Genomic DNA, 23304 nt, shown 5'->3' on the forward strand with positions numbered 1-23304 from the left:
ATTTGAGTTCTAAATCTCAATTTTGCAAAATCCCTAGTTTCTACCCAAAACCCCTAATTTCTACCATGAATATCATAGATTCAGGTTAAAAATCAATGGGTGATTATGGAAATACATCAAAACTAGTTAAAATTCACTAACCAATGAAGTGGGGATGGAAATATCTTTAAATCCTCTCTAGGCCGAGCTCTATCTTTCAAGAATAATATTGAATGCCTAAATCTCGACTTTCAGCACTTTAAATATCTGGGCATTAGGTGTTTTTAGCGTTCGCGAAGCACCTGACGCATTCACGAAAGCTTAATTCTCAGCCTGCTATCGCGTTCGCGACCCCTGATCTGCGTTCGCGAAGAAGAACCCTGCAATCCCCCGGGTCCTCCCCAAAGCTTCGCGTTTGCGAGATGCCTATCGCGTTTGCAAAGGGTAAGCCATTCATTGCTTCGTGTTCGCAACCGACCTCTCGTATTCGCGAAGAGAAACCAGCCCCAGCCCAAAATCTCCCATTCGCGATCACGAGAGAGCCTTCACGATCGCGAAGCATTAGACACCAGAAGTCAAAAATAACAGTTCCAACAAGTCAAAAATAGTTCGAAGCCTATCCAAAACTCGCCTGAGCCCCTCGAAAAACAAACCGAACATGCACACAAGTGTAATAACATCATATAAACCTGTTCGCTATTTCAAATCTTCAATATAACATCAAATAACAAGAATTTATCATCAAAACTCAAGATTTCAACTTGAAAACTTATTTTTCACAATCTTTCACAAAATGCACTGAAACTCGCTCGGGTCACTCCAGACCCACCCAAACAAACATGCGTACAAGTCCAAAAATATCATACGAACCTATCGGAATCATCAAAACACCGATCCGAGTTTGTTTACCAAGATTGTTGACTGTGGTTTCGGTTAAATAAATATCATAATTTATAACAAGGATTGAGTTACTTTTTAAAATCTGTCAAATAACAATAATTACGTAAAAGTCTTTATATAGTCAACCTAAGGTGGTAGGTCATATGTACTAACAAACTTTGGATCGTGCTGTGTAATTATGTGTATGTATGCTTGTAAATTTTAGAAAACCCCCTGCAGTGTTTTCTTCCTATTCAATATTCTAAATTCTACTTATTTTGGAAAGTGCTTTTTTGTTAGAAGTATTTTTTCAAAAAAGGTATTTTAAAAAATATTTTTGCTAATAGTAAACACTATTTTGTTCTTAGCAAGCTTTCAAAAAATGCTTATGAGAAGAAGCTACAATTTAATTTTCAAGCTTATCAAAAATAACTTTTGCTATTACCTAAAAATACTTTTTTTAGAAGCTTGGTCAAACACCTCAAATCTCTAAAATAAATAGAGTATTTAAAATTTAACTAGCTTGGAATCAAATTGCCAAAATCAACCTTAAGATTTCGATTCTGAAATTAGACTTTATTAGAACTTCAGACCCGAAAGGTCTAAAATTTGATTTGGCAGTTGAAACTTCTTTAAATCAATTAATACTTCTTTCCTTATTTTTGTGATTCGATTGATGTTTTCCTTTTATGATTTTGGTTAATTCAACACTATATAAACCCCTCCCCCAATTTCCCTAAAACGGACTGAAAAATTACTACCCTCTCCCACTCTCACTCACTCGATATTATTCTGAAACTATTGGTTCTTGGCCGACTGAAAGCCAAGGCTATCGGAATTTGCTTTATCTACCTCCCAGTGTGAGCACTGCTCGGGGCTCATCTGAATCCCTTGTGAACTCTGACGCACTCGGATTGGGATCCTGCAGTCCTCTGTTGCTACTGATCTTTGAAATATTGCTAAAATTTGTTCTTCTCCTTTACTTACGTTAATTTTTACTGGTCAGTATCTTTGACTCTCGCAATTTCATCCTTTTGCTTGTTTTCAGGCCTTGTATATCTATGCCACTTAAGCTTTAGTGAACCGATATGTTACTATGTCGTCTCTACTTATGGTCCTATTTGCTTTAAAGTTGTCTTGTAGCTGTATGCTTTTCTAGCATTAGAACCTGCCTAAAACTCTAAGTTTGATGTATGCCCTCGATTTCTAACTATCTTAAGTCTACTTAGCCTAATATGTTTGGGTATGCCTGAATGCTTATACCTGTTGTTTGCCATGGGTTCATCTCTCTACTTGTTTCAGATTCTTTGTAATAAACTAGCTTATACCCAGAATTTGTTCTAATGTATTACCTCCTGCTGAGTCATTTGTGTAAAACTTATGGTTGATCCATGGATCATGTGATTTATAAGTACCAATATTTCCCGGACCTGTAAACAAACATGACATGTTTTTCAGCTACTTATAAACTTCAATGTGTGCTCCCTGACTTGTTCAAACCTTGTATTGTTTAGTGCTGCCTAAGACCTCTAGAAAATATCTCAGTGTTCAGTTCCCCTCCCTACATGAAATTAACTGGTGTTAATCTAGATACATGCCTGCCTTGTTGATCCAAGTAACATGCCTCTTGAACTTTTCTTGTTTTATGACTAATGTTTAGCATGCTAAAAGTTTCCCCTGTTAAGCAATTGCTTGATCATGAACTTGTGTTGTTATAGCTTCCATGTCAAACATACCATGTTAAGGTTGTGCTCTACTGATTCTCCTGGCTTTCACGATGAAACCTTTTGTCTAAAATGCTTTAGGCTAGTCCTGGATAGTGTCTTGTTTCGAAACTCTACTTGAAGTAGTCTGCTACCCCATGATGACTATTCCTGTTACTTCAACTTAGTTTTCTGAAAATATAAGCATGTGTGTACCTTGTGAATGCTTCATGTAATCTTATCCATATACCTTAGCGAGAATTGATGTTATTTACAGTTTTAAGAATTGCAGTGTGTGTGGAGTTCAAGTTGCGTAATTAAATCCCTGTGTAGTCTGCTTGTTTGTTAGTTTGGCATCCAATTGGGTAAGTAGGATCTTCATTTGGGCCTAAATTTGTTGGATCTTATGTGTTGTTGGACATGTGTAGGACTACGACTTTCACTACTAGACCTCTTGTTAAAACTGGTCTAAACTTCAGGCTAGTTTGGCTCTAACATTTCAAATAGTGCTCTTAACGTCAGTTACTTGGTGCCATTTCTACATATTGATAATAATGAAGAGGGGTTTGCAGAAATATGATACTTTTTAGGATAATTTTTAATTTTTGATCCCCGCTTACTTCGTGGATAAAATTTTAAAGTTAAAAGTTAAAAATTAAAAGTGTTGCTCATGGGGCGAATACGAAAACACTTATTGAATTTGAAGTTATAACCCCGGGGCATGCCAGGACAAAATCAAGACTATTTGCTTTGAGTACTATTTGTGTACTTCATTGGGCTAATCAGTAAAGACCCAATTTAGATTTCCCATTCAAATGGCTGCCCAACTCCAAACGGGTCAAAAGCTAACATAATTCGTGTCAATGGCTTTTGAGCTAAAAATATCAACAGAAACATGAGGTCATCAAGTAAAGAAAGCAAAAGGAAAAACAAGTATGGTTCATCCCCAACAAGAACCCGACCCGTTAAACCATCAGGACCCGACTCAAGACCTTCGGGTTCCAGGCTATCTCGTCCACCATCAGCTGCTCTCCTTGAGAGTGAAATTGTCACTGATTCAGACTTGGCTTTGTTTGAGAAGCTTGAAATTTCTTCTAATAACAACCCAAGAAGTTTCCCGTATAGTGTGAAGCAGCAGTGTTGGGGGAAAGCGGAGAAAGTGAAGGGTAGAGACCCGGACCGATGGCGCCGCGACCCGTTGGGGAATATACTGTTTCGGAAGCTTGTGGGTTGTCCTGGTTGTCTATGCCATGACTATGACCATATTATTCCCTATTCCAAGGTACTTTTCTTCCAAGTTCTCAATTTTTACTCCCTCGGTTTTGTTTTGTGTGTGAATCTGTTTGATTGGAAATCAGAGTAAAAGTTCTCAATTTTTACTCCCTCGGTTTTGTTTTGTGTGTGAATCTGTTTGATTGGAAATCAGAGTATGAGGAAGAAAGAAAGATTTGACAGGTAAGTAATATACCAAAATGCTCTTAGAATCTACTCCATTTCTATTAATGTGACTGTAGTTTGGCTCGGCATAAGTTTAAAAAATAAAATAAAGACTATTGAAACTTGTGGTCAAATATATCCTAATATATATGTGGCTATAAGATATTTTTTTGATAAGTGTGTGGCTATAAGATATTTGAAACTTGTGGTTTGAAATATTCCGTAATATTTGTGTTATTATAAAAGTTTAGAAACCCCTAACCAAGATGTCAACAAAAATATTCCAATAGTGATAATAAAAAAGACTTGGGAATCAAAAAATTGAAAGGATAGCCCTTCGACGGGAACTCCTACTACTTCTATCTACCTACATCATTCTTTCTTTCATAAATCAAGCAGGGAAAATAGAAAGTTTAAAGTCAAAATTGTTTCCAAATATCAAAATATGTTATTCTTTTTTATGTTCTAATAAGGAAAGTGTCACATAACTTGAAACGGAGGGAACAATTATTTTTGATGCCATGTAATTTTTATAGAAGTATGTCTTTAATGTTAAAAGGGGAAGAACTAAAGTTTTCATAAATATAGAAAGCTGTCAATTTTTATAAATAGACCACATACAAAATGAAACAGATGGAGTATCTTTTAGATTGATAAGGTGGACAAGTCTTGTGAGCTATGCAAAGCTTAAACGTCCAGGCTCAAGTCTGGATAAAGCAGGAGAGTTGTGTAAAAAGTAAAAACTATATACTTTCTAGACTGGAATGGATGTATATGATGATATGATTTATATAGCTGAATCTGAATAATTTGGGGTTGAGCTGCAGTTGATGTGTAGTGTCTATAAGATGGACATGTTTAGAATATTGAGCTTTGACACTATTTTGGGGTAACCCTGAGTTGGGGTTAATAGCAGCATTTTTGGGTTCAGACTACAAGGTTCTCTGAGACTTTCTATTTCTTTATGCATTCCCCGGCATAATTGATTTTGTGGCACTGTTTGTTCTAGAAGCTGTCTGCTAAGTGTTCTTTCTAATCCTTGTATTTATAAAAAATTGCAGTGTAGGAGATTTAGGTTATTAAATTGATCCTTTAATGATGTGAAAAACTAAAAGAAAATATGTTGATAACTTGATGATCTGATGAGTATAAGACACACCTATTTGTATGTGTTAAATAAAAGACACACCTATATATATATATATATATATATATATATATATATATATATATATATATATATATATATATTTGCCCCTATTTTTTCTAATACCACCATTGCGAATAAGGATTCCATGGATGCATTTGTGGATTTTTAAACATATCTTTTCCTGTTTTTTCGCTATTGTTTGCTAAACTGTTCCTAAAAAATATAATCAAAGATTCAATTAATTTGGACATGTTAGGTAAACATTGATGCTAAAAATAAGACCAGAGAAATTAAAACGTATAAAATTTAATGCATACTTCATACTTAATAATTCACAAAAATATTCACACATTGTTGGTTTTAGTCCTACACAAAAACTTCACCAACCAACAAATACAGTCATGGTCAATAGAGCAATAAAAGTATTACCCAAATCTTTCACCTAACTTTTCATGTTACACAAAACAACAATTTAGTTATAGCAGATATATAAAAATAGCGACACTGCAAATAGTTTAAATTTTAATCTACCCTCCCCGCACTTGAATGTTTCATCATCCCGGATGAAAACGCGTTGTTAGACGAGATCTCCAGCTTCGCTAGCACCTCCAACTACACTACCTCCACCAAACTGGGACCACATATCATCCATCCAAGCATTATTATCAGAATCAACAAAATAGTATTGTTGTTCATCCACACCTTTTCTTTTCCCAAGAACTTCTCGAGGCCTTTCTGCATTCCGTTCGGCTATATTTAGATCCCTCACTTTGGGAGCGTCGGGATCCAAGCTTGTATTCTTAGGTGGAAACAATGGATATCTGGCGGCAATGTAGGTGCAGTTTGTGATGCTGGCTGCCCGTATACAAAATTCAGATTCACTAAATGAAAAGGGAAAAAATCTATTAGTATCTTTTACCCATTTTTGCTTCCATAACCCATATTCTTCACATAGTTGGTAAACGCCCAAATCATAACGATAGTGTAGTTATGCATTAAAACATTCTTAACCTTGACAGGTTTTTTGTCAACCGAGCTTCTGAACCGACAAAATTTTCTCCTTGCTCTTGAACACCGATTTTCACATTTTCAAATGCTTTGATTAGTAATTCCATCTTATCGTTCACCTTCTAGGCATGGTTGGTTTCGGTCTTCCCCTAGCATTAAGTGATGCTTTTTTCCTCGTTTTGGTTTTATAGTTCTTCCATCTTTAGCCATCAGAATTTCTTGATGATCATTTTCCCTGACCGTGTAAATACTTCTCTTGGCTAAACTCCAGCTTCCAGAATCAGTTTAGTTATAATGGAAGGAAACAACAAACTTTTTTATTTGGACTTGAGACGAAAGTATTGGATATTGTTGCTAATGTTTTTAGTCTTTACCAATATCAAGAGGCATTTTGGAACAAATCACATAAGTGAAATCATTGAGTCCTTGTAAATTTCAGTTTTGTTCAAGTAAGGAGTTAGATGGCTACTCACAAAGCTGAGTATTGGTCTTGCCCGATAACCAATATTCTGGGAACAAATGTTACTTTTAGCTTCAGATTTTTCAAAAGTCTAGTCTTTTCCAAATGGACATAATTTCTCTTCAATTAAATCCATGTTCGGATTTGCAATGAAAGCCAAAGTTGATTCATCCTCAAAAGTAGGCAAATTATAAAGCTTTTCAATGGCAAAAGGGAAGTAGTCTAGCGTTTCCCCTTAGACAGTAGAGAAGTGAGAGTTGGGGTCCAATTTCTTATAAAGTTTCATTACCAAATCTAGATAAAATCCTCCTGACTGTTGAGAAAACAGTTCTCATTGATAATGTTGAATAACCCTTGCAATGAATGTATCTTTGCTTCCATCCTCAGAGTTGATGCATTCATTGCTAGAGTTATTTAACACTACCTATAGGAACTGTTTTCTCAACCGGCAAGAGGATTTTATCTGAATTTGGAAATTTTGTAAGGAGTTGGATTCTAACTCGTACTTCTCTACTGTCGGAGGAAAAAAGCTAGACTACTCTCCCTTTGCCATTAGAAAGTTTTATAATCTGCTACTTCTGGGGATGAAGCAACTTTGGCTTTCATTGCAAATCCAACATGAATTTAATTGTGTCCATTTGGACTTATAAAAAAATGGAGCTATAAGTACATCCGTTCCCGAAATCAAGGTCACTGGACGAGATCAATAATCAACTTTTTGAGTAGCCGTCTAACCCTTAACTCGAACAAAGGACTAAATAATTTTCACCTATGCGATTTGTTCCAGAATGCCTCTGGAACACATTACCTACCAGATTTCCTTCCACTATAATTCGGTTGATTCTGGAGCCGGAGTTCAACAAGAGGAGCATTTAGACGGTTAGAAAAAATAATCACCAAGAAATCTTGATGGCTAAAGATGGAAGACACTACAAGACCAAAACAATGAGAAGGAAAAAGAGAACCATTCAATGCTAGGGGAAGATCGGAACCAGCCATGCTTTGAAAGATGGGGGATAAGATTGACAACTTGTTTGGATGGTTGTTACCTATCATATTGTATCGAATTGTTACTTTAAATACAATGTTTGTTTTGAATGTTACTTTAATGTTATTATATCGTATCGTTAAATCCATCGTTATGTAATGACGAAAAGTGTCACTTTATGAAACGCCGGATTTGGTGTGCTGACGTCGTTTCTTTGCTTCTTTCCTCTCATCTTGCCCTTCTTTATTATTAAATAATCATATTTTATTCTTTATTCTACTTTTTATATAATAATTCTACTCCGTATCCTATTTTGTTTTAGTAATGTTGCAAGTTTATTCTTCATATTGTTAGTGCGTAACATCATGAAACGACGGCAAACGATACAATCTATTCAAACATTGTATTCATCAAACAATATAATACAGTACAATACAATACGATACATTATGAAACGACATGTAACAACAATCCAAACAAGCTGTGAATTACTAACCAAAGCATTTGAAGATGTGAAAATTAGTGTTTCAGGAGCAAGGAGATAGAGCTGTTGGTTTAGAAGTTTGGTTAATGAAAAATTTGGACAGGGTTGAGAATATTTTAATACAACATTCACTTTATACTAGCTCTACAATTTGGGTGTTTGCCAACTATGTGAAGAATGTGGGAGCAAAAATGGGTTACACAATACAAATGGATTTTCCCCCTTTTCATTTTATGGATCCTGATTCTGTATATGGGCAGCCACCAGCACAATGTATTAGTGATTAGCATTTAAGATTAAAATCTAGTATAAGAAGACTGTCACTAAAATATTAATAGCGACAAAATCTGCATTCTTCATTTGGATATCAAATTTAAAATGATTTTCGAACTTGATTGACATGATTTTCAACAATCAACTGAATCTTAACTCCGGACTAGTTGGATCTGCTATATCAATCTTTCATATATATATTCTGATTACTTTTGAGAATATATCATAGTTAAACTATTTTTTACGCTGACTAACCTACCGCAACACTCCTCATATTCGGATTTGCTGCCGGCTAGTCCTGCGAACCTTACAGAGGCGTAGTTTGATTGTCATGATTGTACTTCATATTCCACTTAGTTGTAGTTCTTTGAATTTTTTGTCCGTGTATTTGTTGCTTGTATTTATAGCGAGTTTTTCTTTGATTACACATTTCAGTTCTTTTTTACGCTTAAAACCATAGTAGATTTTGAAACTCTATGCCTTTTACCTTTAATGATACTATTAGAAAGTGGCACAATGTTGTCGGAATGGCCAGTAAAAATAGGCGTTGTGTCACTGGGACAACCATCAGAAATGGACATAGACTGAACAGACCGTTATAGAAAATAAGTGTGGCATCACTAGTAGGGTCACCGGAGATAGATGTAGTGCCTTCACAATGATCACTTGGAGATCGGCACTGTACCGTCAGAGCTGGCACCGAAAATAGAAATGTTGCTGCTTGAACGGGAACGGTAGGAGTTACTTAAACCACTACCACAATTGTAGAGCCTTTGATACCATTTTTAGATAACAAGAGAAATGAAGAGATACATAGATAACTTGATGATTTGGTAAATGGAAAGCATTACTTTTTTCAAACAAAAGATATAGATGATATGTCCAGTGTGGGACATCTCAAAAATAAGTTTACATATCTAACATTCTAACACTAACTCTTTAACATTCCAACAACCCATAAAAAAAGCTCTGTAACATTCTAGCAAATTAGCTTCAGAGAAGTTTGGAGCTTCCGCTTGTCCTTTTTCCAAGAAGGAAAACAACATAGCGAGACAGGTGCTTTGGACTGCCGCCAGATAAGTACAAGCTACCTGAGTCTCTATCGATATAGTAGAGGTGCTGATACCATGTGGAAAAATAAGAGAATAGAGATAGTAGAGGCAGTGGTACCATGTGAGAAAATAAGAGGGAATACTTGATCATCTGATGACACAGGACAGAGCTATTTATCTGTGTGAACATAATATACATGATATTTGCACACTGCAGGATAATATCTAACATCAAAATTGATCCTTAAACATTTTAGCATTTTAATAATAACCCTTGACATTCTAACATATACATTTACCAACTCAAGCTCTGTACTGAAATTTTCCTTGTGGTGCTTGTGCTTCACTCCTGAGGAAAGGAAAAGGGAAGTCAAAAATAAAAGTTACAACAATTCATAAATACCTGAATTGGGGGTACGACCGTTATTCCTTAGCTTGTATACCGGATCTCATTTCATTGACAGGATTGTTAGACTAATTTGTCAAAGACATTCTTCACATGGACTGCATGATGAGAACTTGATAACGTCTCAAGAAAAAAATGAACAGTTAATTTTTTTTTAATCTCAGTTCTTTTGCATGTTCATTTTTCATTTTATCACACCTGTGATTGCAAAAATATCCAAAACTGAGTCAAGAATCAAACAAGTAATAGAAATGTTTTTTTCTTCCCAAAAATTCTGCACAGTCTTAATTGAGTAGGACTTCGTTAAACTTTGCAAAAGCAAATAAGAGGATGAGGAAGAAGCAAAAGAAGAGTATAATATATAGGAGGAATTGAGAGAGAGAGGTCTATACTTCTGGGGGAAAAAAATACAAGCATGCTTAGGTTCATATAATGCACATTGTAAATGGCTTTGCTAAAGAGCTAGTAGTTTCCAACAATTTCATTTCTGTTCCCTTTATTTCTTCTTCTTGGGTTTGCTACAGAAGGTGGGGCAAGTGCTAAACTTGCTAATGAAATTGCTTTGTATATTCTGTTTTGGTAATGCTCTATGATACGACGACTTCTAGCCTTAGCTTTGCATTCACACCATCAGTTTCAATCAGAACTTTGTGGCATCAACCGAAAAGCTTACATTAAAAATGCTTTCTTTCTAATCTGTTGTACTGATTATAAATGTCTGCTTCTAGAGAAGATGGACTAGTCTTTTCAAGCCACTGTCTGTTATAGATGCTTTATTATTGACCTTTTGTTGGACCGACAAAATTTAGAAAGTAGACATTTTTAATTGAGGCTCGTTTTTTTTCAACATTTTTAATTGAGGTTATCTGTTTCAAATTTTTGTAGGGTGGACAAAGTACATTAGAGAATTGTCAGGTTCTGCAGGTGAGATTTTCTTTCCTGTAAAACATATCTGTTTGTGCTTTAATGTGGAGTATCTTGAAAAATCCTTAGCTGCACTATGGCATACTTATGGATGTCCTGTTATTGTCTGATTCATTTTGACAGTTAATCTGTATGATAGTTTATAGTAAGTGCTACTTTAGAAAACAATGTTTATTAATGATTTGAAACATATCCTACTTTATCTTTTAGCTGCCAGTTCATTAGAAAAAACAGGGAGTATTAATAGCATGTTTGGCCAAGCTGGAAAAATCAGTTTATTTTGGGATGTGCTTTTTTCAAAAGTGCTTTTCGAAAAAGTACTTTTAGAGGCTAATCAATTTGAAAAGTACTTTCGAGCAACAACTAGTGTTTGGCAAGCTTTTCAAAAAGTGCTTTTAAGTATTAAATTAGGAATAAGGACATGAAGAGATTTAGAGCCCGTTTGGATAGACTTATTTTAAGTGACTTTTAAGCATAAGCCATAAGTTAGGAATTCTAGCTTTTGGCCTTCTTTTTTTTTTGGGGTCATTTTAGCTTAAAAACAAGTGCTTAAAAGCTAAGTTGCTCAGACATGACAGTTTAGATGTTGCACCCGTGTCGACACGACACTAGTATGGGTGTGGGTCAGTGTTGTGAAGAGCGTGAAGCGAGAAAAAGCGACAACCCCCATTTCACGAGAAGCGAGAAGCGAAGCGTTCGCTTTTTTGAAGTGAAGCGGAATTTAAAAAAAAAAATTAAAATAAATACTGCAGAGACAACACATGTAATTGTAAGCAAATGTTCAATAATTCAATTAAAAAACTAAAGAGTAGCATCAATTAAAGCACAAAATGAGCATCCTATTCTCTGTTAAAAACTGAAAAAATTGGGCAGCAATTTTCTGGAAAAAATTCGCCAGCATTTCGCCTGTTTTTGGACGTTTAGAAAGAAAAAAAGAAAGAAAAAGAAGAAGAAGAAGAATGAAAATCAGAAGTTCAGAACATACCTGTTGAAGTCTTGAACTTGAAGTTGAAGAAGAAGAAGAACAACCCTAGTTGATGCTTTGAGATTCTTTCAGAAATCAGAAGTAGATGAAGAAGAAGAAGTCGCTGCTGTTGGAAGTTGAAGAACCCTAGTCGCTGCTGTTGAAGAAGTCCAGACTAGTGTTTTATCCAAAAAACTCGTTTTTAATAAAATAAGGTTGGGTATTTTAAAACAGAGAAGCGGACGCTTCTTCGCTTCGCTTCGCTTCTCTTTCCCCGCTTCTCACTTAAAGCGAGGAAGCAGACCCTTTTTTAAACACTGGTGTGGGTATGGGATCTGTACCGGATTTGGTCAAACAATTTTGGATACGTTGACCATGATGGACGGAAAATTTCAAGACGAGATACAATTTGATTCTCGGAATCAGAACCAAAACTAGGGTAAATTTGAAGAAAATAACATGTATTACTAGGAAATCAATCCTTACTTATCTACAACTTGACAATAAAAAAAAACAAACTTTACAAGTTATACGTAAGTATTCCACAAAATTTCTCAAAATTTAGAGATATTTTTATTTTTTTAATTATTTTTAGCCGAATCCCCGCACCTATTCCCGAATCTTAGAATTTATATCTCAAAAGATCCGACCTTTAGATCCGCACCCGTGTTGGACACTCGCACCCGTATCCGAGCAACTTAGCTTAAAAAATACTTTTTTACTTTATCCAAACACTACAAAATGGCTTAAACGCTATTTTGGCTTAAAAACAATTAAAATAAGCTAATCCAAACGGGCTCTTAACTTAATAGTTAATATTATACGAGTAGATAAATAATCACAAATATTTATTATTAAAAATAATAATTAAGTTTTTTACTTTATTTAAGTAAACTCTAAAAATAAAATTGAAATGTACTTTATTCTGATTTAAACATATCAAAAAATCTTTCAATAAATATGAAAGTTCACCCCAAAAGTCATTATATATTACTTAATAGTTTAAAATAAGTAAAGCTATTTTGGTATATACAATATTTTGCTAAGGATATTATTTGTAAGAAGAAATCCAAAACTGCTTCTGCTTCTGGGGAGAAGCTACTTTTTTCTGTTTCTCAAAAACTGCTTCTGCTTCTACCCAAAAGCACTTTTTATCCCCCAAAAAGCTTGGCCAAACACCTCAAGTTGAGAAAAAATCACTTTTTTGAGAAAAAAACAATTTTGGCCATGGGAGAAGCTTGGCCAAACAGGCTATAAGACTATTTAGGGATTATGGTCACTTGCGTATCTTGTGCTTTATCTCCTTAATTATTTTGCTGCTTGGGTTCTCCATTTTTATCCATGTTCTCTGAACTAGTTATTTGTTTGACTGCTCCTTTGTGATTGCCGGAAGTGTAAAATCTGGTACATCTCTTGGATCCAGTGCCAATCTCAATATTGAAATGGAACTTGGCTAGCCAACCTTCATCCCTCCTCCACTTCACCCAAAAAGAGGGGGAAAAAGCCGAAGAGAAAAGAAAAGGTTATGATTATGTAGAGAGCGGGAAGTAACTGGGGAATTAGTGTGTCTAAGAGTTGACATAATTGACGGTACAACTCTCTTCCTGCAGGCGACAGTTAATCGATCCAAGGGGAATCGAACTGATATATCAAAGGCTGAACTTATTCAGAGAAGTTCTTATTGTCGGGTTTCAGGTAGATGCAGTCTTGTGTTCAAGTATTCATAGTTTATGATTTACCTCTGCCAATTAACCTTTTAAAATTACATCCAGGTCGTGACATGGATCTTCTTGAACTTTCTGCCTACGGCAATGTCCGTCATGGGCAAGATTCTGGGGGATGTAAAATTCAGTGAGTCATTATTTTGATAATTTCAGTATTACAACTTCTTTGTACAAGATACTCTAGAATGACATTGATGCACTTCTCTTCCATAATCAAAGGAAAGGGTGTCTGTTGGAATTTAGGCCTAGTATTCGTGTATCAAGTTGCCCACAGTTGTTAACTCACAATTGTAGCTAGCTTCATGATCCTTGCTACTTGTATTTATTCTCTTTACAAATCAATTAAAGCTCTTCACTACTTCCACTCTCACCTCTTATTTTCTTCTGTTTCTGTCTTCGCTTTTCTATTTGCTCTATGTTTATACGTGCTAGTTAATACCCTTCTTCTGTTCATTCTGGAGTAGACAAAGGAAGTGGCTTGAAAAGTGGTATTACTACTTAATGAAAGCTCGAGGAATTTTGTTGAGAACGTTTCAGCTTCATGTAAAGCACTTCTGACTTGTTTTTTGTAGTTTGTGTAGGTGCAGCCACTGGGTTGCTGTTGTTGTGTAGGTGCAGATTAATTACCTCTGCAATCATGCATAGACCCTAAGAAGTCGTTGAGGGAGTTATTCTTGCTCACAACCCCTTAAGGTTTGCACTCAATTCTCTTTTGATAGAAAAAGGAAGAACTACCTAAATTGTTTGAAAATTACGTCTGTTGTTTTTTATGGTTACCTTGATAGAAAAGGCTAGAGATTGATTACACACAAGGCAGTTAGTCAGTAGCAGTCAAGTAATTAGCACATTTTGTAGGCTGATGGTGATGATATTTTGTTTCATATTCTCATATTCTTAAGTATTCAGCACGTTGATTGTTGCCAATTTCACGAAGCTATCATTACAGTAGAGTGTTGCTTTTAGGAAAAGCTGAAGCAGCAAAAGAGTATAGCAGGTACCGGTCAAAGAGTGTAGCAAAAGTGACAAGCATGGTTTACTAGGTTCAAATTCTAGTACTAGACAAACATCGCTAAGTGATTTTTTTCATATGCCTAAACTTTGACGGAAATAGAGCTCGTTTGGGTTAGCTGATTGTAAATAGCTGATAAGCTTGAGGTGCTGAAAAGCACTATAAAGTGCGAAAATTGGTTTTGTAAATAAGCAATTATGTGTTCGGGTGAAAGTACTGAAATTAATAATAATAAGCAGGTGATGTGTTTAGTAAAAATTGCTGATAAATTAAAATACTCTAAAGTTTTACAAAATATTATAAATTAAAAACATTTTTCATAAAGAAAAGGAGGAACAAAACGTACATGGAATGAAGAGAAAATTAGGAATTTTGTTTTGGGAAAGGTATTTTGTGAATTAAAATATTATTACGGATAAAATAGTAAAAGTTTTTGTAAAAGAGAAAGTGCTTATAAGGTGAAAAGTCATAAGTTGGGGGTGACTAACTTGTGGTTTATGGTTGATTTTGGCTTATAAGCACTTTAGATATTTACCAAAAGCGTAGAAATGTCAAAATGTGCTTATAAGCTAGATTGACCAGCTTATAAGCTTAGCTTTAATGAGAGGTAAGAGGTAATATTGATTAAGGATGTCGAAAGTTGAGGTCCTATGGGAATCACATTTGAGTTGATGCCAATTTCTCACTTTTTGGTGTCACGGGCTAGGGATGGCAATGGGGCGGTGCGGGTTTTAGCGTTCGCGGGGTGGGGCGGGTTACATCGTTTGCGGGGGCGGTGTGGATTCTAATTTTTTTTTAAAAAAATTTGATGCGGGGCGGGTCGCGGGTCGAAATTTTAATTTTTTGAACTAAAAGGTAAAACGTTGCTCTGCTCATAACTAAAATGTAAAAGTCTAAACATAAAGTCACTGCAATTCGCTGTTGCAATTAGTACAGTTGCAAACAATATTTTGTAAAGATCATTTCAAAGCATAATTCCACAATTTCTACCTTTTTTTGTTTTTTTGGTTGTAAATTGTTGCTTTATCACATTATCCAGTAGTTGTTGTTTGTTTATTTTGTTTGAAGCAGTAATGGATTTTACTGGTTTTATTATGGGAAAAGAAAGGGTGGATGGTTTGTCAAAGATGCAAGTTTCTCAAACACAATACATTACAATCCAAAACGAAGCATACTTATACATTAACACCACCGAAAGTCTATGTTGCGCGGATTCTTCAAAATGTAGCAGCACCCGTGTCGGATCCTTAAAAAATGCACTACTTTTGGAGGATCCGACACGTATCTAGCCACATTTTCGGAGAGTCCTAGCGACATAGACGAAAGTAGCAAAATTAAGAAAAATTGCATAAAATATCTCTAAAAAGAACAATATATAAATTATAATGCAATGGAATACGGTGTCTTTTGATAATATTCTCAAATTAAAAAATTTTTAAAAAAATTATGGGGGCGGGTTTACGCGGGGCGGTTTAAAAACAGCAAATTATACTTTGTGGGGCGGGGCGGGGCGGGGCGGGTTGAAACCTATGCGGGTTTACGCGGGTTTGCCCCGCAACCGCCCCGTTACACTGGCTATCTGATGGGGACGTGGAGTTGGGTCTGCTGCAAAATCTCTGGTAGAAGAATCTTGAGCGTAAATCTCTTTTCACAGAGAAATAAATACCTAAATAGGGCAAATAAGCAATAAATGGAAAAACAAAAAAACATAGTAATGAAATTGCAAATACTTGGCTCAAATACAACGAGCGTTGTTCGGGGTCAATTGGTTTTGTGGTCCATTACAAACTTGTATTTAGTTTTATGACCTCATCTCTTTTTTTATACATGAGAGATTTATTTTTACACATAAAAGATCTTTCTTTTACACGTAAGAGATCTAAAAATGACATTTTCTTAAATTCAACATTGTGAAAGGTCATGAAGGCCTAAAACCCCGTTGTGTTCGTATAGTGGCCGATTAATCCCAAGCACCCGAATAATTAGCCGAAGAATTTGGTGAGAGAGAATGACAACGGGTGCCAAACTCTGAGGCCAGAAAAAAAAAAAAAAGCAACACGAAATTGTTATTCTCTTTCAATTTAAATGACACACTTTCTTTATTAGTATGTTTAAAAAAGAATAACACATTTCTATATTTAGAAAGCATTTAACTTTAAACTTCATTTTACACACTTTACCCTTAATGAGAAGCTTTTATAGTCACAAAAATATCATGGCCCACAAAGCTTTTAGCATCACATGTTTCAAAAATCTTTTTTTTTCTCTTTTAAACTTTGTGTCAAATCAAACTATCTCATCTAAATTGAAACGGAGGAAATAAGACTTAAGAGTCATTATATATATATCTAATGCTTGACATCAATTTGGAAGATGTTAGAGCATGTAGCTGATAGTCAATGTTACTAAATAGATGAGAATTCTGTGGTAGTTTAACTATAACTATTAAGACCTTTTTATGATGGTGTCCAGATTAGCTTATTTGTACCTTAATTACTCCACCGAGTACTTACTATCTCCAGCAACACAAGTATAGCAACACAAGTACAGGTAACTACGCTGATTTACGGTTAGGCATATGAGAAGAAATTACACTCCTTGTTCTTTTGCCCAATGAGTGTGCATCTAGTAATTGTATATTAAAAAAGAAAACTAGTACATATACAATACAATTATTATTAAAACGGAAGACTTACATGCTGGTTAAGTTATACATCCTCCACTAGAAAAGGTAATTAAAGCATGCTCATTATCATGGTATACATGCCAAATTATGTATTGCAAAGTGCCAGCAGGACCAATTTCGTGTCAGCCTTCAACTAAGAAAAGTTCTACCGAAGTCACTGGATTTTTGTTTAACTTATCTTCTTATGGTTGCTTGTAAATAACATTTGACTTTTGGGTTAGTGGTGATAAGTGATAACATTTGGTTTGCTTTTCCACCTCAATCTTTCATTTCTTGGCTCTTATTGTCTCAACTTTGAAAAAATAGTATAACGTTTAAGTTGGAAGTCCAAAAGATCTTTCTTTCACTTTTAGTTACAAAGTGAAAGCTTAACATCCACACTTTCCTAACAGATGCCTTTTTCCTTAGAAAATACTGTCCCTTTTTCCTAAAATACAAAGTGTTTTTGTTATGCCAACCATGGTACTTTCTTGTCAATCTCCACCTACTTTGTCTTCTAGATGGAGAGCATTGCCAACTGAGTAATATATTCTTGCAAAGATTTCATGCCTGCTAAGTTTCCAATTTTTTTTCCTTTCCAAGATGAAAGATTTACCTAGCTTTTATGGAAAATTCTAGTGTTTGTAACAAAATTCTCAAATGTCTTAGGTTGTGAAATAGTTTTCTTTTTTATGTCAAATAATATCCTCAAATTTTTATCTGTTCAAATGAAAAGAAAATGGAAAAATAGGAAGTCTGTTATGTGTTGAAAATTTGCATCAGCAGCTGTTTTGAGTTGTAGGATTCATAGTTAGATTTTTAGAAAAGGAATGGACTAGAAATGGATGAACCCTACCTTGAAAAGTTGATTTTCAATTACCAGTTGTCCAAGAAACAGAAAAGAAAACAAATGCATATAGGGAAAAGAAATGGTTATATCTATATCCCTCTAAAAGGAAATAAAAGAAAGGAAAGCAAAAGCCAAAAGCATTTATGCCATATGAGCATATGGAATTTTGGGTCCCCTTAATCAACTATTTTTTACATAAAATGTGGCTAAGAAATGCTCAGGACATCAAAATATCTATTCTGTTTTATTGACGAAATTGCCAAGTGCACCTGTTACACTAGATTGTTCTGATTTTCTAAGTGCCCACTAGGCTAATGTCTACATCAAGCAACACAAATAGATTTATTTTTTTGTTAACTGATTGTATTGATTTTGCAGTTATTTCTCCCTCTTGCCTAATTATCAGGTAATGGATTGCTGAAAATCCAGAGTCAGGTAAGGGGTATTAGGCTGTTATTATTGTTTTTTTTGGATATCTGAGGTTGAGAAGCAGGTTAAATATTCACAACTAAAATAATAGAGAGAAAAAAGAAAAGAAAAGAAGAGAAAGTTCAAGTTCAAGTGACTTATTTTTGGTTGCCACCTGGGACTTTGGGGTTTAAGAAAGAGAAAAAGAAAAGAAAATCAAAAGTTGTACTCCCTCGACCATTTCAAAAAGATTGACGCTATTCCCTTTTTAGTCCGTTTAAAAAAGATTGACACTCTTTAATATTTCCTTAAAATGAAGTATTTATAGACACACAAATGCTATGACATGTTTAAAACCATAAATTTCAAAAGTTTGACGGCCACACAAATACTATATATTATTTAAGATCATATATCTCAAAAATCTTCTCATTTTTTATTAAAGTTTTTGCCATCTTTTTAAAAAGTATCATCTTTCCACTCCCTTTTGCAAGTTGTTTGGGATTGAAAAGGAAAGGTACTTGACTACTTTGGCTTTTTCTAGAATTTTCAGAGGCTCTAAGCTATATGCATGAAAAGAGGGCATTAAACAAATATTCACTTCCTTCAAGTTTAAGACAGATGAAAACAAATCATTTAGGGGTCGTTTGGTTTTAATACGGCTTATGTTGGGATAAGTTATGCTGAGATTAGTTATTCTGGTATTATTTTTTATCCACTGTTTGGTATGTTGTATTAAAAATGATAATTGCATAATTTCTAAGAAGAAGGTATAAGTTATTCCGGCACTAATTACCCCACCCCCTACAAGGTATAAGTTATCCCAATACTAATTTTAATCCCAGAATAACTTATACCAGGTTTGCTAACCAAACAAAGTATTAAGGTGGTATTAAAATTTTATACCAGTACTATATCTACTTATACCTCATACCAAATGACCCCTTAACGTTTTTGTCGCTGTTGAAAATTGAACCATAGTCTTCCGTATTTTTCGCTCCCTTTATTGACTATTAGGCCACAATCTTTGATAAGAAATTGACTATTAGGCCACAATCTTGGATGTTCTTATGGTTGAGTCCCGGCTTTTGCCTGTCCCAAGTAGTTCGTGCAGCATATCTTTGCAGTTGGAGTTATTTTAAAAACATTTCATGAGTTTTTTAGTATATTTACAGAAGATCAATCTTTAAAAGACCTTCCTGTTGATATTCGAGCCTTCATGACGTCTTCTTTGAAACGAATCAAGAAGAGGCACACTCGTATAACATCAATAAAACTTCAAAAGTTAAACACGTAATCTGAAAAGGCTAAAGTATTATTTAGATCACCAAGAAAATGGAAAGATGGAGCTGCTTTCCAAGTTACCTTTGGCAATTAAACATTTAACATCTGGTGCATCCAAATCTCTCTCTTTCCTTTTTTCTAATGGTCAGCTGTATAAAGTTATATACATTGAAGAACACAAACCAAGTAAAACCCAGGCAGCTGCTCTGTCCTAGTGTTACAAAAGAAAGGATACTTGCTACCGTCTATAATAGCTTCCGAAATCATCCCCTGCTTCTGTTGGAGGACTTGAAAAATATTAGCCTCTCTTAGTGATATGCGTATCGTGATTAAGCATCCATTAGGCAGGAAAACTGGCAGGCATCTTTCAGCAAGCGAGTTGGCTAAAAACTGTATTTCACAGGGCTGAACAGCTTCTAACTCACTTTACGCTCTCTCCTGGAAGCTGAGGGACCTAGATAAGGCTGCAGGGTTAGCCTGCAACATTGGAGATGTAGTGGCAGTATGATCTTTTTTATCACTTTTCGGTTGCAAGGCCTTAAAAAGCCCTCCCCTGCTAACAGAGTCGTATTTAATTCCTAGAGTTGACCATATAGAACTCTTTGCAGCTTCATCAGGATCATCGATACGCAAAGTTTTTGGGACCAAAACAGACCTTTCTGAATTCTTTTCTTCAGATGGTTCTTTTTCGTCGGGACTGTTTGACTTAAGCAAGTCCCCTTCCCTTGAATGCTTCCCTAAAGGTGAATTAGGAGCAGATCCTGACCCTTTTGGGTTCTCGGTTGGCGAGGGTGGAGTCAACCAGGGAATACTCCACGGACCAAGCATATTGCAATTCCAGTAGGGTGGAGGACAGAATGGCAATGGATATCCGGGAGGGAAAATAGCTGGAAGAGGAACTGCAGCATTCCATGGGTAAGGCCAAGGAACGCTGGGTATGCAAGGAACTGGAGGTGCGAAGCCATTTACATTTGGAACGGCTAACTCATTGCGCCTATGAGTGCCTCCATCGATCATTGAAGTTGATGTAGTGACCGAAGATCCACTACAACAGTCATCCCCATTTTCTCCAGCTTTGCGAAAGGAGTTCTTGTTTTCAGGCCCGTAGAAACCGTTATGAATCCCATTTGCTACCTTTTTCTCTGTAAGGTTTAACACAGAAGCCATAGATTCACAGAGAGGTGAGTCAGGACCAAATGATAGTACAGTACCATTGGGTTTGAACGTTGGATGATGAAATCCATTTGGAGGATCGATTCTTGCCGCTTGGAGGACTTCAGGGATTGTAATGTGATGACAATGCGTTGCAGAATTCTTGTTCTTGCGACGACCAGCTCCCACAGGCACATTCCTCATGGTACCGCCAGCAGTCCAATATCTCTGGCAGCTCTTGCAGAAATGTCGAGGCTGGTTGACATTGTAATTGTTATAGTAGCAGAATTTGGTATCCATACTATTACAACGGGGGCATGGGAGAATTTTGTCTGGCTTCTTAAGAGTTTTTTGCTGAGAGTATGCATCGTTCGGATCATTTTCAGTCTTGGAGGTTTTTAATGCAGGTGAATCTTCATCAATATTAGGAGTTTTTGGATTGTTGTCTGACTCTGATAAAAGCCTAGGATCTTCTGATTCTTCCATCATCTGATTTTGATCTTTCTCCTCCGACTTGGTTTCGCTGAGCTCTCCTGATATATGATCCTAAAATCCAAACAGAACTATATGAGTTGAGTTGCTGGTCAAATTGCTAGTCAATCCACATGATGGCAAGAAGAGAAATAGTGAGCAGTAACAAGTTAACAACTTTTTCTTAAAATGGTAAACAAGACAAGACAGAGAAGCTGATTCTTTCTCCAATTTCTTTAGTAGTAACAACTATACCTAATATAAAGGAAGCATAACTGAAAAGGATATGCCCATAGATTACACAAAGCAGACTTAGAAACATGTAGAAAAATAGGAAGTGGACTCATCAAGCTATTCTCTTAAGAAAAGAGAAAAAGTTCAAACTGGAAAATTACAGAGAACAACAGAAACATTTTAACAGTAGGCCTCCCAAATCCTGAAGTCACTATTCGAAACAAGTACTTAGAGAATTCGAAATCTTTTGGTTAATTCTATTTGCGGAACTAAAATACAGTGAAGAAAGCCAAAAATTAGAAGAGTGTTACACAGAAGAAAAAGTATAAACACAACAACTTAAACAGATAACTCCTAACTGGTAGTACTAATCTAAGTGGAAGCATTTATTGACCTCTTTCTACAAGCAAGTAGATTACATCTTATCCAAAGAATTAAGAATTATGCAATATAGTGAGAGTAAAAACTTCGAGAAACAATCATTTTTGAAGTTATCAGTTATAAACAAAACAAGAGAGAAAAACGATAAACAGTTAATAAGTGAAGAAGTAAAAGTCTTATACACAAAGAATAGTTCAATCTCTAGGAAGACCTATTTTCAAAATTCTTAACCAAATTAAGCAAAAGAAAAAAAAAACAAAAAGTAAAATTTGGACCATCAATTTTAGTCATTAGATATTGCAAAATGGACTATTTGGAACTGTACCTTCTCAGCTTCTTGATTTTCTTCATCTTTCTCCTCACTGCTTACTTTCTCATCCTCTAAACATCCATCACAGTCAGACCCAATATTCGTCTCGCTATCTTTAACACCACAGCTAGCATTTCCAGAATTACCTTCGCCGGGATCTTCGCCGGAGACTGTCAAAGGCCACATTTTTATGTTCTCCGGCAAAGCAATCTTCTTACCAAACAACTTAATCTCTGGATCCTTCAATTCCCTCATATTTTCCAGTGAAAAGATATTAAAAAAATTAGAGTCTTTTCTAGTAGTATTTGAGTAGTCGTCGGAGAGTCAAGATCGGAGAATCGGAGTTTCCAGTAAAAAAAATAAAAGAAGAAACTTAAAGGGTCCTTCCGTACTAGTGGTGGATTGGTCGCCGGAAGAGTTCCCGCCGGAGAATCGTCGGAAAATCAAGATTGGAGATACGGTGAAGTAAACTGTTTGAGAACTGAGAACTGTGAAAAGGTTTAAGGCCTTGTTGGCATGGTTGAGAACTGTGATTTTGATCAGGGGTTTAAACAAAATGACAGCGTGGGGGATGTTTGGGATGCCACGTCATCACACAATTATTTTCTCAGCCACAAATTTTATATAGTGACCTTTTCTGATAGTAATACAATCTTTCTTTAGATTCGTATAGTTGCACGGAAGTTGGGTGCACCCTTGGGTCAAAGGACTTTGTTTGAAACCCAGTGCAGATGATGTGGAAGGAGATTATTGGCTAGGGGATGGATAAGTTTGTACTTTTGGGGAGAAGAACTGCAGCTGTGCAACTCATCATCAGCTAATAGAAGGGAGAAATTGAAGTTTTGTCTGAACCAATGAAATTCGTTTTATTCTTCTGTCAAATTCTGGGAAGTGGCCATTATCTCTCTTTTAGTGTCGCTCTAATAGAAGGGTAATATTATTATTATTGGACTAATGAATTTCTTTGAAGATATTTGCGCGTTAGTTTGAAAAAATTTCAATCTTTATAGCAATATTATATTTTAACCAACGCATGAACGTTAGGTGTACATCAATATAAAGTTTCCTTACTTGCATTGAAATTTAATTTTTTTTCCTCTGCTTTGTAT

At 35.5% G+C, this 23304-nt stretch overlaps 2 protein-coding genes across 4 annotated transcripts; one reads left to right on the forward strand and one right to left on the reverse strand.

Annotated features, from left to right (window-relative positions):
- The first annotated feature begins 1594 nt into the window (after window positions 1-1594).
- Window positions 1595-14355, forward strand: LOC104085425 (uncharacterized). 3 transcript variants are annotated; one of them, XM_070187584.1, is made up of 6 exons: window positions 1595-1845; window positions 3437-3843; window positions 10705-10743; window positions 13318-13402; window positions 13480-13558; window positions 14004-14355. In XM_070187584.1, exons 2-6 carry the CDS (start codon window positions 3457-3459, stop codon window positions 14041-14043), a joined length of 630 nt encoding a protein of 209 aa, XP_070043685.1. In that variant the 5' UTR covers window positions 1595-1845; window positions 3437-3456; the 3' UTR covers window positions 14044-14355. The 3 variants fall into 3 exon arrangements, with proteins under 3 accessions (XP_070043685.1, XP_009587737.1, XP_009587739.1); XM_009589442.4 differs by lacking the exon at window positions 1595-1845 and having other exon boundaries at window positions 1893-3843; XM_009589444.4 differs by lacking the exon at window positions 1595-1845 and having other exon boundaries at window positions 1893-3843; window positions 14013-14355.
- A 5307-nt stretch (window positions 14356-19662) lies between these two features.
- Window positions 19663-23046, reverse strand: LOC104085424 (cyclic dof factor 1). Its single transcript, XM_009589441.4, has 2 exons — window positions 22211-23046; window positions 19663-21345 (listed from the first exon to the last, which is right to left on the reverse strand). The coding sequence occupies exons 1-2, from the start codon at window positions 22448-22450 to the stop codon at window positions 20074-20076; spliced, it is 1512 nt and encodes a 503-aa protein (XP_009587736.1). The 5' UTR covers window positions 22451-23046; the 3' UTR covers window positions 19663-20073.
- Between the last annotated feature and the right edge of the window lie 258 nt (window positions 23047-23304).

This window comes from Nicotiana tomentosiformis, chromosome 10, assembly GCF_000390325.3.
Source record: "Nicotiana tomentosiformis chromosome 10, ASM39032v3, whole genome shotgun sequence".
NCBI classification, from domain to species: domain Eukaryota; kingdom Viridiplantae; phylum Streptophyta; class Magnoliopsida; order Solanales; family Solanaceae; genus Nicotiana; species Nicotiana tomentosiformis.

Excerpts from the sequence above, each read along its gene's own strand:
- LOC104085425 (XM_070187584.1), top strand. The coding sequence starts at position 3,457 with ATGAGGTCATCAAGTAAAGAAAGCAAAAGGAAAAACAAGTATGGTTCA. Across the intron at positions 13,403-13,479 it reads TTCTTATTGTCGGGTTTCAG|GTCGTGACATGGATCTTCTT; the intron begins GTAGATGCAGTC and ends AATTACATCCAG. Across the intron at positions 13,559-14,003 it reads TCTGGGGGATGTAAAATTCA|TTTGTGTAGGTGCAGCCACT; the intron begins GTGAGTCATTAT and ends TGTTTTTTGTAG.
- LOC104085424 (XM_009589441.4), bottom strand. The coding sequence starts at position 22,450 with ATGAGGGAATTGAAGGATCCAGAGATTAAGTTGTTTGGTAAGAAGATT. Across the intron at positions 21,346-22,210 it reads AAAATCAAGAAGCTGAGAAG|GATCATATATCAGGAGAGCT; the intron begins GTACAGTTCCAA and ends TTTGGATTTTAG.